The 14716-nt window shown below is 43.9% G+C and overlaps 1 protein-coding gene across 1 annotated transcript in view; it reads right to left on the reverse strand.

Moving 5' to 3' along the window:
• pde4d (phosphodiesterase 4D, cAMP-specific) overlaps positions 1–4387 on the reverse strand; it is a gene marked incomplete at its 5' end in the record, with an annotated part of 221962 nt that extends 217575 nt beyond the window's left edge. The window contains one exon of the mRNA XM_083645287.1: positions 4197–4387. Within this exon, the coding sequence (XP_083501413.1) occupies positions 4197–4387 (191 nt within the window). The remainder of the gene's footprint in view (positions 1–4196) is intronic.
• Between the last annotated feature and the right edge of the window lie 10329 nt (positions 4388–14716).

Consider the following 14716-nt stretch of genomic DNA (forward strand, 5'->3'; position numbering starts at 1 on the left):
TACTAGCGTCGCTTGCTAGCTAGCGTTGTTGTTGTTTCACATTTGAGAGTGAGACGCAGGGAGCGGAAGAGAAATCCCTTTCCGCTCCAACTGAAATGGTCAGAGCCGGTCAGAGCCAATGGCAGAGCTTGCATGGAGTGGAAAGAGATTTCCTTGCGATGCCGACTGAAAGCAGAGCTTAGACCCACAGCCTGCTTCCAGGCAGTCAGACTAACACAACCCTAACTGTGGAAGGTATTTATAGGGATACGCCAACATTTTGAGACTTTATTTTCAATCTGCGTGCAGTACAAAATGCGGTAGGGCCCTCACTGCTACTTAGCTTAGCGCTACAATGGCAGTCTATGGTACTTTTGCCTACTCCCGTTCAGTCGCCCAAAATACACATTCCAACAGCACCAGAAACACTCACTTGTACATGTTGTGACTCGTGTACTCACCACACGATGAAATACAGTAATAATGCAAAATTATGTGAAACGGTAATTTCAGTAGTAAATCCACACACCGAGAACTAAACAAAGAGTAACCGAACTAACAGAGTATAGAGACAGTCTGTGTCTCGTCATAGACGCTGGGGTAGCTGGCTGGGGACGTGGTCAGGTTGGGGTAAATCCCCCGTTCTATGCATTCAGCATAGTTAGCATTTAGCTGCTAGCCCAGCCCAGGCAAACAGCATCGGGGATTTAACCCCCGCAGTAAACGCACATCTGAACAGACGTCTATTTACCTGCTTTAGAATCCCCAATCCTGTAGTGTAGACCCGCAGCACCGACCTTTAGCCCATTGAGATATACTGTATAGGGATAGGGGTTTTTACCCCACTCGCGCGCCAGCCGTAGTAACATTTTGTGGGGGTTCCCACACAGACCGACTGTCTCTATAACCAAAGTTACTTCCTCGTTTGCCATGAGGCACATGCGTTGTGTGCAGTCATCAGTACATGTGCACAGCGCATGCGCCTCATGGCAAACGAGGAAGTAACTTCGGTTATACTGTTAGTTGGGTTACTCTTTGTTTAGTTCTCTGTGTGTGGATTTACTATGAAAATGACCGTTTCACATAACTTTGGATGATTATTTCATTGCGTGGTGAGTACACGAGTCACTCAGTGAACTCACTCAAAAGTTGCAGTTGGAACATTTAAGGAGTGCCTGTTCGCCATCCGTAATGCTTCACAACTGTTTATTTCCTTTCCCTCTGCTGTGCTGAATAATAGATGAGTCAAGCTTGAAGCAAAGTTAAGATGTATCGACCATGTTAGAATTCTCACCATCACCCATTTTCCTCCCTGCAGTCCATTTGTACTTTGAAATTGCTTATGAAATTTGCTCAATTTGATGTTAACTTAACAACATGGTAGACCTCGGCTGTAATTTGCAGTGAATAACACGACATGCATTGGTTTCTCAAATAATTTTGGCAAAGGAAAATGACATGGTTAGTATAGTTTATTGGGTATACATTATCTTTGGAAGGTCACAATGATATCAAACAATTACATCATCAAAGCCACAGATGTTGTTAAGCATACTTTATTGAGCAAGAAAACACCTACAGTAGACTATCTTTTTTGTTCACACATGATGGTGTTTTCTCTGTGCTGCAGGTAGTGGAGTTGAAAAATATGATGACAAAAGATATCGCTATCGCTTTTGAGGTTCTTCTCCATAGCCTTACAGCTGATTTTTTTTTTTACCTTTATTTATACAGGGATAGTCTCACTGAGAGCAATGCTCTCTTTTTCAGGAGCGCCCTGTTCACATTCACACACACACATTCACACCTGGAAGCTGAGCAGTACAACCACAGTCTGATCTGCTGGCCACTGAGCAGCTCCACTGGAGCAGTGGGGTGTTAGGGGCCTTGCACAGGCGCACCTCAGTGGTGGTAATGAGGGAGGGGCAAGCGCTGCCTTTTCACTTTCACCACCCAAATTTATCCTGCCCGTCCCGGGGATTGAACCGACGACCTTCCGGTCACAAGCTCGCTTCTCTAACCATTGGGCCACCACTGCACCCCCTAGCTGTCTAGGCAGGGAAAAGCAATGACATCATACCCATTGAATATAGTCGACAGGATGTTCTGAAATAGAGGAGAGGGTGACAAGTTTGCCTTGTCCTTGTGTTCCGCAACATCACACACTGAAAAGAGTTCCCACAACTGGCTGATTGGGAATTGCCTGCCCTTTCCTAAAGTTAAAATAAAGTTAACTGACAATTAACGAGAGAGGCGGGTGGGCCGCCTCTGCATCGGATGCCTGACACCTGTTTGGCATTATCACAACTACTGCAACTAATTATTCAGTTCGGTATTGACTATGCATCTCGGTGATGAATAGCAGTTCCTCACCCTAAGTTAACAGTGGTGGTGACGCAGTTTGAGACAAAGGAGAAATGCTGCTAGCTACAGACAACAAAGTGAGAAAGGGGGTCCGAAATATATTCAGATTTTTCCCGGCATCAAGATGTGCCTGTGTAACACATTTTCTAAAGTCATTTAACAAGTGTAGGCGTTATTAATAAGATGCTCATTTCCCTATTGTTTATTAATTCTGTGAGACAACCTACCGGCCCCGTCCTCATTGGCAGAGGAAGACAGGGACAAGAGAGGGACAAAAGAGAAAGGTGATGCATTTCCTGTCCTCGTCTGGTGAACGCCGCGCCACTGGACAGTGTAATGCAGGTACTGTAGCGAGCTGTTGATGCCTTTTCAAGCATGTCGTCACGATCAAAGACACGACAGAAGAGCAGCACCCCCTGCTGGTTTTTCATTTTCACCGCCACTGAGGAGATTTCTCGTCATTTATGAGACAAACGCTTCCCGGCCATTGGTGAGATTTTCCGGCAATCCATGTTTTCACTGTTACTGGCTGAATACCCGTCCCTGTGTGACTGGCCATTTAGTCAGGCCTCACTCACAGAGTTGGCATGCAGGCAGCCTCTCCTCTCTCTCCTCAGAGGGTGTTCATGGCCCACTTCAGCTTCACCTACTGTATGTGTTGCTCCAGAGTTAACTGGCTGATTCAAACTCCGCTCACCTGTGTGCTGCTCCACTCTGGAGCTAAATGGAGGCATTGTGCTACTAATTACGGTAGCTATGTTTGCCCATTTAGTCATCCCTAATTACCTAATTGAAAAATCCAGGCTCGTTAGGCTCTTTTCTTTCTTTTGATATATTCACTGTTTACATACAGTATACCATAGTTCTGATACCCGTTGGAGCATGCAATCACTGGCCATTTAGTCAGGCCTTGCTCACAGAGTTGGCATGCAGCCTCTCCTCTCTCTCCCAAGAGGGTTTTCATAGCCCACTTCCCTGGCTGATTACAACTCTGCTCAGGTGTGCTCCATCAGTAGCTAACGAATGGAGCTCTCCATGGTGCTGAACCCATGTCACTCATTGTGTCCACTAATTAGCCATTTCTGCTTATTTAGTCAGCCCTAATTGCCAAATTCAAAAATCCGGCCCGGTCACCATCTGCTTGGGACCCCTGCTGATACCTGTGCCAAATATGAATGAATTCTGTCAGGCCGACGGTGTCGGAGGAAAATGAACAGAGACACAGAAATATATACATACATACAGTACATACATACATACATACATACATACATACATACGGTACGAGGTTTGCTCATTTATGTGTAAGATACCCAACCTGTGACTGAACAAGTATTCGTTTCTATGGGGATGTTCCATTGACGTTTTAATACTGAACTAAAAAGTTACATTATGTCTTGCCCTCTGTTGCATCTTCTCTGGTATGTTGTTCAGACTTGCTTTGTCTTTCTTCTACATGTATAAGAGTCCAGCTGCTTGTTGATTTAGCATCTGTCTCTGCCAAACCTCATTTCATCTCCACTCCTCTGATCATATGTGGCCTTGTGGATAAACTTGATCTGCAGGGCTTCTGAGGTGCTCTGTCAGGTACTTGAGAAAGGGGATCATCTGTGATTTTCTTTGATGACATCTCTTCATTTGATTCGAACTCCATCATGTGTCCTTATCAAAGCAGAGCACTAATGTTCTCACTGCACTCAATTCAACCTGTAAGCACAGGGTCTGACATCCAGTGATGTGGCCTCAGTCACCACAGGCGACTATCGATCCACCAAGCCACTCCACTCCCCCTACTCTTAATTACTCATTCCACTGAAATGCATTTTGTATGTGAGCACAAACGAGCCCCCTACCTGCTCGTGTCGGCAGAAGTAATGGCGATGAGTGGTGGGACGCGTAGTGGCAGTGTGGTGGGGCGCGGCGGCACTGTGACTGTGTCTGGCTCTGGTCTGGGGTGGCAGTAGTACTGCTCCGCCTGTCTGAAGGCCAGGGGGGGCAGCTGGATAGTCCGACAAGACAGCCTCCGCACCAGGAAGGGCTCCATGCAGCTGACCGGCCCTGGCTCCGGGGACTCTGAGGAATCATCGGACACCTGGAGGGGGAGAGGAGTATGGGGGTAAATCGATGTCAATAGCACAGATTATGAGTCACAATTATGTGAACAGAAGAAGTCGGTAGAGAAAACGAGTAGAGAGGAGAAGGCACTAAGAGTGGATGGGAGGAGAGGATAATAGAGGAGAAGGCACTAAGAGTGGGTGGGAGGAGAGGACAGGCGAGAGATGAGAGCATTGAAAAGGATGCTCAACACAAAGATTCCTCATTTGAATTAATATGGAAGACAGTTAAGAAATGACACTGAGAATGGATAACAGATCAAGAGCGGAGAAAAGGGATTTAGCAGACAAGAGGAAACAATAGAATAGCAGTTATAGAGAAAGACTAGACATCTGATGGAGTCTCTAGACTTCCGTGTAGCTAAGTGGGAATAAAATCTATCTATATCTATAAAAGGGAGCATGTGGGCAATGTTTGTTTCCATTTTTGTCCCACTGATAATGTCATAGGAGGCATTGTGACATCACTGATGATGTCATCAGTAATGTCATAATAAGAGCAGTATCATCTAGGCACTGATGTAAACTTAAGGTGCACACACCCGCACATGTAAACTTAAGGGCAATAACATTTTGTGAGCAACACAATATTCTATTGTACTGCTTCTATTCTATTGTACTATTGTATTGTACTGCTTATGATGAGGCAAGTGTCGTACGTTTTAGTAAAATGTCTTCAATTTAAGTTGACTTTTTTAGTTGGACGACTACGAGAAACTCGAGTTGTGTTTTAAAAAAGGTATCTTCCTCGCAGCAAATTGTATCTGCCAGGCATGGGAGCAAAGACAGAACCTTTTGTTTGGAGAGTGATGTATGGATCTGTGTTTGACAGGTAACACACCCACCCACCCACACCCGTGCGCGCGCCAATACGGCAGGCGAGCTGCAGGGCGCAAGAGCCTAGGATTCCTATTATTTAAAATGTCCAGTAGATGGTACTGGCCCCAGGAGGATCACATAAGAATCACAGAAGGTTCTGTTTGGGATCTGGCATTGGGTGAAAAACAGACTGCAGCAGAGAAGAGTGTCCCATCCCTCCCACGCACCACCATCGATTCATCCCTCGCGGGAAGTGAAAAGTGGAAACTTAGGAGGAAAATACAAAACTTGTTCCACAACAGCAATGTTCAAGATTCAAGATTCAAGATTTTTTATTGTGTGTAGAACCCTATGTGAAGTTTGACTTAAACAGAGGGAAAAGATCTCTGTGTGCTCAGTTACGCTCGGGAACTCTTCCCTTAGCACTAGAAGCTGGTAGGCTTAATGCTACACCTGAAGAAGATAGACTTTGTCTATTGTGTGAATTACAGGAAATTGAAAATGAAACTCATTTCTTGTTCTATTGTACTGCTTATGAGGAGGCAAGGGTCGTACGTTTTAGTAAAATGTCTTCAATTTAAGTTGACTTTTTTGAGTTGGACAACTACGAGAAACTCGAGTTGTCTTTTAAAAAAGGTATCTTCCTCGCAGCAAATTGTATCTGCCAGGCATGGGAGCAAAGACAGAACCTTTTGTTTGGAGAGTGATGTATTGATCTGTTTTTGATGTTCTGAGCAGTATGTTGCTTTGCGACCTGTGTTGTTTTGAATGTACCACTGTTGTGACATTTTTATTGTTTTATTGCTGTATTTTATGTGTGTCTTGTAGGCCCATGTGGGCTGGGCACCATAGTGTGCATGACACCTAAATCAATCTATCAATCAAGCACTGGCTGAACTTACTGCGAAAAGTTATGTAGGTCAGATTTCAAACTGTTACCTCTTGCTGCCATTTGGGGCCGCTAACAAAATTGCCTAGTGCAGCTTGGTGTTATGCAGAAGATGTATAAAATATAGAAATATGTTAAATGGGGATAGAAACCACTGTGCGCCGGGTGGCTTTTAGGACTTTTTTTGATTTTCCAGCTTGGTACTATTTTGCATTTTCAGATCAATAAACTTCAGCATTTGATTTAGATTTTTATATTATTGTTTGTTCTGCTTTTTAAATGAGGGCCCAGTTACAAGTGACATTGTTTCCTTATAGAGGGGAGATTATGATGGTTGCCAGTTCCTCATGTGCCACCAACTGGATGTGCACTTTGAGAAGTTGTCTGTACGTCTGACTCAAATTTTCTGTGTGGAATTCTATTTTATTTGCCCAGAGAATGTTTTTCATTTCACACTAACCTACCATGTACTGGGTTTGTTTATTATCATTTTTATTACAGAGACAGGCTGTTATTGATGAACTTTCACGTAACTGTATACACTTCACTTCATTGTACTTTACTTTAGCCTAATAAGAGTATAGAACTGCATGTCTGCATTAGGATATGAAAGGCTTTGTTCATGTACTTGTTAGCACACAAACAGATAAGACCAGGATATTCAGGACAGAGTAGCAAAGAGACTGTTCACCTTCATTTTGAGGCTTTAAAAGTTCACGAAATGGTATTTTCTTTGACAGCAGCAGTCATGAATAAAGTAAAAAAATGTTAGATTGTGGTGTTCTCTTCCCAGGGTTTTAGACATCTGAGGTGAGTCACAAGCTGAGAATGTTATTACCAGGACTCAAAGTGAAAATGACTTAGCGCACAAGGTCAAGAAAGAAGACGGAGGGATTCAAACAATTTCAGAGGGCCGGCTAGAGCCATTTGCTGAGATAGTGCGTTCCAGTTGAGAGCAGTGCGAGGAGGAAACTCATTCCGGTTTGAAGACACTTGAAGAAACACATCAGACGGGCAGCGTCCAATAAAGCTGTTATCAGAGAAACGTCTTCCATCACAGTGATGCAGCAGCTATGGATCATTTCTTTTAAAAACAAGAGTGCTTTTGTTGTGCACAAACAGGGGAATAGTACAGGAGAGGGATGAAGAGACAACAACGTGCAGCATCTTGCCTTCGCTCATTTAAACAATGCAAACAACAAACATTTTTCCATACATTTTTCAAGCATGAACACACTCAGTCTCAGGACCACAGTTACCAGTATCTTTTTAACTTTATCTAGGGGTGGGCAACTGGCAGCCCGCGGGCCGCATGTGGCCCCCGAGCTCACTCAGTGTGGCCCCTGGGTCTTTTTTTTCTTCTTTTCTTTTTACAAGGCGGACGTTTTTGGTTAGGTTAGGTTTAGACCACCAAAATCAGTGTTTTTATTTTACTGTACTTCCCAGAACATGGCGCTAATGGTGTTAGAATTGTCCATCCACATGCTGTTTAACGTTAGCATTTGAGCTAACGCTATTGTAACAATATCCAGGATGCACATTGCACATACAACATTACTAATCTGATTAATATGACATATTTGGGTGATGTACCCCATCAAATTGCTGTAATGGGCTGTTTTAAAGCTAGAGCAAAGTTTTGGTGTCATCTGGTAGCGAGGACATTTTTTGTGGCCCTCTCTATCATCAAAGTTGCCCATCCCTGGACTAGGCTCTTAGATATAGATAATATAAACACTTTACTAGCTTACCAGCACAAAATATGAATGTAGTAACATTAGCAGTAGGGTTAACTACGGTAACTTGAATACCAACTACAAGGTACCAGTGGTACACAGTCAGACTCTATGGTGGGACCACAATGTCTCCAGCAACTAACGTTATATTATTATATTTACCTTTATTTAGACTCGGAAAACCCATACATCTGAAATCAATAATGAAATTATGTTAGTAATTATGCTAAACAGAACCCCAACAATGACATGAACCTACCCCCGCCCCCCACATCACATGACTATAAGAAATATTGGACTTCACTGCACCTCAAACTTTTTGTGATTGTCTTTCTGTATTGTTTTGTCCTCTAACTATTGATGTAACCACTAAGCTGCACAATTACACTAAGTCAAATTCCTCTATGTAATCTGATTACCTACTGTGGCAATAAAAGTGAATGTGAATGTGCTATAAATAGAATACTGTAATAACTTCAATCAGACAAGAATGATTTTTTTTTTCAAATTGAATACTCTTGTCTGAAAATGAATTATTCTGTCACATACTAAACACATACTCACACTTTAAATCCCCTTTGCTCTAATGAAACTTGCTCAGAATTGATGTACCCGTGAAGCCATTAGAGGATATCAATCTCTCGCTATGAAAGACCAAACAAATTAGTTGATGCAAATTACTAACTCTAATATGCAAATTGCTCATTTGCTTGCACTGGCTTCAAACTCAGCACAAAAGCTGAATCATTTCCTCTCTTTAATGAACCCATAATACAGCCAAGACTCTGCAGGACAGAGGAAAAGGAAAAGACGCATTTGCATTGTGTCTATGCTACACTCCTCAAATCCTTTTGGACAACAAGGGAGTAACCGGCTATTTGCATCGAGTGGTTCCAGGAGTATCTTTTACTAAGAACACACCTGAGTACACATACCCACACACACACACACGCACGCACACACACACACACACACACACACACACACACACACACGCACAGCAACCCGGTGAGACAGCATGATGAATTGAACTGGATTCTGTGCCATTAATCATTTGTTTCGCATGATTAACATGGCTTCCCCATTAAGTAAGGGGTCAACCATTAACATCTGCATCCCACACAGTTCTTTTACAGGTAACGCTAATGCTCCTACATTATAACATAGCTCCCACACAGTTCTTTACAGGTAACGTTAATGCTCCTACATTATAACATAGCTCCCACACAGTTCTTTACATGTAACGTTAATGCTCCTACATTATAACATAGCTCCCACACAGTTCTTTACAGGTAACTTTAATGCTCCTACATTATAACATAGCTCCCACACAGTTCTTTACAGGTAACGTTAATGCTCCTACATTATAACATAGCTCCCACACAGTTCTTTACAGGTAACGTTAATGCTCCTACATTATAACATCTGTATCCCACACAGTTCTTTACAGGTAACGTTAATGCTCCTAAATTATAACATAACTCCCACACAGTTCTTTTACAAGTAACGTTAATGCTCCTACATTATAACATCTGCATCCCACACATTTTTTTACAGGTAACGTTAATGCTCCTACATTATAACATAGCTCCCACACAGTTCTTTACAGGTAACGTTAATGCTCCTACATTATAACATCTGTATCCCACACAGTTCTTTACAGGTAACGTTAATGCTCCTACATTATAACATCTGCTCCCACACAGTTCTTTACAGGTAACGTTAATGCTCCTACTTTATATCCCTGTACAATATGAACAGCCAGCGAACCCCCCCACCCCCCCTTCCCAGACCCCCATGTGGGAACATCCACTATAAGCTTAGATAAGTCATACAGGGAGTAGCATTTGTTTGCTCAGACTGACCCACAGATTTGTGTTAAGGTGACATCGAATGCTAATAATAGCGAGCTGAGAGAATTAACTTCACCCACTTGTTTTCCTTTCATTACAGTGTGCTGTGGGTTGTGTTGATTGATTGGCTGTGCCAGGCAGAGGTGTTCAATGGTACATGGGAGGCCTGGGGCAGCCTGCTGGATAAAAACACCTATTCAGCCTCCAAGTCCAAACACATGAATTATCCAGGTACTTAACTTAGCAGTGTGAGCTGCCCCTTACGGCATTATACCTCTATTAGGAGAGGCCATCCAAAACACTGGCTTGTGTGTGTGTGTGTGTGTGTGTGTGTGTGTGTGTGTGTGTGTGTGTGTGTGTGTGTGTGTGTGTGTGTGTGTGCGTGCGTGCGCGCCCGCGTGCGTGCGTGTATGACAGAACGTTTTGAGCTGGTTTCATTAAACTCTCTTGTCTACAATACATCTAAAGTGCCGAAAGGGTCTTCAGGAAATGAGACTTCAGTTCCAAAGGGATGTGACGAATTTTTAGAGAGCTTTCTGAAACGCGGTGACGCATGGCTGTCACGAGGAGCAGAAGGGTTTTCAGGAAACCACAGGTCTCCCCTGGTCTCGAGTCTGTCGTGATGATGACTCGCCCTCCAACCAAACACCCCCGCCGGCACCACGCACCACGCACCAGCACAAACTTTCCACCGCTGCGGCCATCAAGATGACAATCTTGATCCAGCAAGTCATCGAGCCTTTCGTTCCGACATAATTACCTGCATTAAAGTTGCCATTATAAACATTGGCTGGCAGGGAGGGAAAGGGGGGGCTAACATAATAAAGTGTCACTCTTGTGCAGGTTGAAGGTAGACTTTGATTTAGTGGCTCAATGAAGTTAGCCATACGCTCCTTCACTGGAATGCTGAAACAATAATACAAGCTATGCTGTATTTGTGTGTTGATTGGAGTGATTTTTTTTTTTTTATAAAACATGATAATGGTTTAAACTGTCAGACAATTACATCTTATATCCTTTTATAGGCTATGATATTGATATGGCAGTATTTAGACACACAGAAGGACTGTGCTTTGGCAAATTGATTGTGACAGTTATTCACCTTTGAAAGGGGTCATTTAAGACTAATGAAGCAGGGTTTGGACTTCAAAGATGTGGTCCGGTCAGTCTGGGGAGGTCACACTAGTCAGTCTGGTCAGTCTGGGGGGGTCACACTAGTCAGTCTGGTCAGTCTGGGGAGGTCACACTAGTCGGTCTGGTCGGTCTGGGGGGGCCACACTAGTCGGCCTGGTCAGTCTGGGGGGGTCACACTAGTCGGCCTGGTCAGTCTGGGGGGGTCACACTAGTCAGTCTGGTCAGTCTGGGGGGGTCACACTAGTCGGTCTGGTCAGTCTGGGGGGGTCACACTAGTCAGTCTGGGGGGGTCACACTAGTCGGCCTGGTCAGTCTGGGGGGGTCACACTAGTCAGTCTGGTCAGTCTGGGGGGGTCACACTAGTCAGTCTGGTCAGTCTGGGGGGGTCACACTAGTCAGTCTGGTCAGTCTGGGGGGGTCACACTAGTCAGTCTGGTCAGTCTGGGGGGGTCACACTAGTCTCACAGTAGCCAGCCATAGAGAGATATATACAGTATGTCTGGTGCACTACTCTTGAAAAGTGGTTAAGGACCGCCCCCTAAGACCAAATCAAAATGTGTGACAGACATGAATACTTGACCAACCACGGGCGACGTGACGCAATTCGTGGGGCGGTACATTTTGAACGATACACCAATGCACGCAGAGAGCCGGACTTCTGCAACAGCCCAGCCAATCAGATTTCGTCACAGGATTTCTGATGGCAAAACCCGGAAATGCTAACTTGTGATTCAGACCCTCCGTCACTGGAAGCGTGCTGACATAAGGCGTTGGGTCTGACCACATGAGACTAGGGTCACACTGACTGCTGTACTGTATCGGTTTATACACTGTTTATTTCCATATGAATTACCATATCAAAAGCATCAAAGATCAAGGCCAGGATATGCAGGATAGAGTAGAAAAAGAGACTCTTCAGCATCATCTTGAACCTATAACTTCCATGAATGCTATTGGCTTTAGCTTTTATTGGATTATCAATAATAAAGATCCCAAATAGCATTTTGTGCCCTGGCCTGTGGTGTGGTGACATCTGAGCTGAGTCAGAACCTGAGAGAGAACCTGAGACAAGTGAGAATGTCATTGGGTTTCCATCCAAATATATTGCACATTTTAACAGAATTTTCAGAAAATCGGCAAAAGAAAATGCGACATAATGCGCGTTTCCATCCACTGCGATTATGCAAATCTTAGAGCTGCTCAGCTGTCATTCACCTGGTGTTTGAGGCTGTCTGCCTCTGCTGCTAGACCCGATACATGCGTCGTCTTGCAGGCAGGCAGCGACCAAGCTCTTAATTTAAAGTTTCTTGATGATCTATTAATTAAGGTAGACCATAAATGCAATTTCTGGATTACCAGATGCCACTCTTCAACTCGGCAAGCATAACGTTATAATCCATGGAGCAGATCTCAATCTTCTTGTACTGCTTATTTACCATTATTTACCTTACAGGTGTAGCCCTATTCAGTGTAGGCTACGCCGACATGTCAACATAAAACTGCATGGTTTTTGAATGGAGATGACAGCAGATTTGCTTCATCTGTTTCCACTGCAATTAGGCTACCGCATTTACCATTTATTGATACGCCAAGTTTTTTATTTTTATTTTTTGCAGCGTTTTCACTTAGGTTTTTTATGCACAAATTGAACATTTGCATAAGGTAGATGGAAACCCGCCTAGTGTAAAAAAAAGCTGCAATAAAATGTGTGTTCACTGTAGATTATACACAGCCTTAATTTACACTCTCTTAACACTCTTTACTCTCTCTCTCTCTCTCCCTGCCTCTCTCTGTCTCTCTCTCTGTCTCTCTCTCTCTCTCTCTCCTTATGATGAGTGGGATCTTTGAAAGGTTAATTGGTCTACTGTGACTCTTTTGTACTCCCATGTACTGCATGCTCCACCCATTCATGATCAGGTGGTGTTTGACTGGGTGGCTTAGGTGTGATAAGAGGTTACATTCCTCACACCAAAATACCTTTTATATTACAAATTGGATTTCAATTAGAATTGAGCGTTCCATCTATAGAAGAAAATGAATCACAACAGATTTTTCAACGACTGTTCTACTTGATGCAGTTAGATGTATAAGGTGCATTACAGAGACAACTGCTGATTTCCTTTGTAATTGTCATTCACTCGCGTGACCAAAAGTGGTACAAACAGACCAGATCAAGTGAAAGATCAGCAAAAGCGTTCAAGTTCTCTCATTTCCATGTTGTCAGACACTTCTAATAACAATCTGATGCTGTCAGTTGCAAAAACGAGCACTTTTAGTGGATGTACATTGACAGTGTGCATTGCCGCGTGTGATTACATTGTAGCCATTGCAGCTGATGGCCGGCTGATGCCATCAATACTGCATCAATTTCAAAAATCTCTGCTCTGATTAGTTAGTTCAACAGAAAAAATTACGAAACTAACGCCTATGTGAGCCCACATAGTGGGCGAGGCCGGGCGAGCGCACGAGCTGCGTCCGTGAGCCCGCGCAGCCGGCGAGAAGAGTTCTTGCTTATTCATTGGCTCTTTTTGCCTGATAAGTAAAATACATAACCTGATTGCTCAATTTTACTGTCCCCTGTGACTATTCATGACCATATCGCCCAGCCAGTATATTCTACCTGTTCTGCTCTCTCTCCTCTTCCCCCTTCCCCTGTTCCCTACCCACCTCCTCCCCCTTCCCTGATCTATCCTCCCCCACTTTCTCTGTCCCCTCACCACCTCCTCCCTTGCCCTGCTCTCTCCTCCCCCACATCCCCCACATTGTGAATTAGGGGCAGGCTATACAAATAAACTTGACTTGACTTGACTTCGACGGGAAACCAACGAAGGACAATATTGTGACTCTAAAACTCTACGTTTTTCCGGAAGTGCGGGCAACTGTCATGGCGGCGACTGTTGCGGTTATTTCCGCTCTGGATCTGACAAAGAGTTGAATAAAGAGGGAACAGATACACAGAGAACAGAGCTGCTGTCTATGTGCTGCTGTGGAATCATGAGGGACGATAGAAATCAGCGATGAAGAGGAGGAAGGACCTCCCCTCCCGAGGGGAAACCAACCAGGGACGGTACGAATGAGCGATGAGGAGGACGGGAAGGACGACGACGACGAGGAAATATTTCAATCTTGAGTCATGGCCACGCCCCCATGCTCTGATATAGTGAGTTATACAACTTATAGTAAGATTTTGCCAGCTGACTTCAAGCAAATCTTCCTTGCCACTGCAAGTAAGTAAGGATTTAGGGGGCCCCATGCTTGCCTTTGCCTAGGGCCCTCAGTAAGTGTGTGTGTGTGTGTGTGCGTGCGTGCGTGCGTGCGTGCGTGCGTGGGTGGGTGCGTGCGTGCGTGGGTGCGTGCAGCGTGTGTGAAAGCAAGAGAGAGAGACTGAGAGGTGGTGGGACACAATGCAAAAAAGTTTGTTTAAATAGCCTGAGGACATTTTGGCCATGTCAGCACATCAAACATACAAAATTTAAGATATTTTGCAGCTTGGGGGCCTGCCACAACAAATGAGCAAGCTGTTCCCACACCTCACACTATACTCTCTTTGTGCTTTTGCTATGGGGAAAATGTACGTGAATTAGATTTTGTAGACCATCTAGTCATTTATTTAGAAAAGATGTAGATGTATTAAAAAAATTAATTGCTATCTTTTCTGAGGGAGGGTTTATAACCTTTGATGAAGACTCTCGATATGAGGGAATAGTTAAATATGCAGGTACTTCAATATTAGCTTCGCTCAGCTCTCTCTTTCCCAAATGCAGACCTCATTTATTCATGCGAGGACCGAGAGGCAACACCATTTTCATTCATTTCATTTAATTTAGT

The sequence above is a fragment of the Poromitra crassiceps genome, assembly GCF_964638095.1.
Source record: "Poromitra crassiceps genome assembly, chromosome: 10".
In the NCBI taxonomy this organism is placed as follows: domain Eukaryota; kingdom Metazoa; phylum Chordata; class Actinopteri; order Beryciformes; family Melamphaidae; genus Poromitra; species Poromitra crassiceps.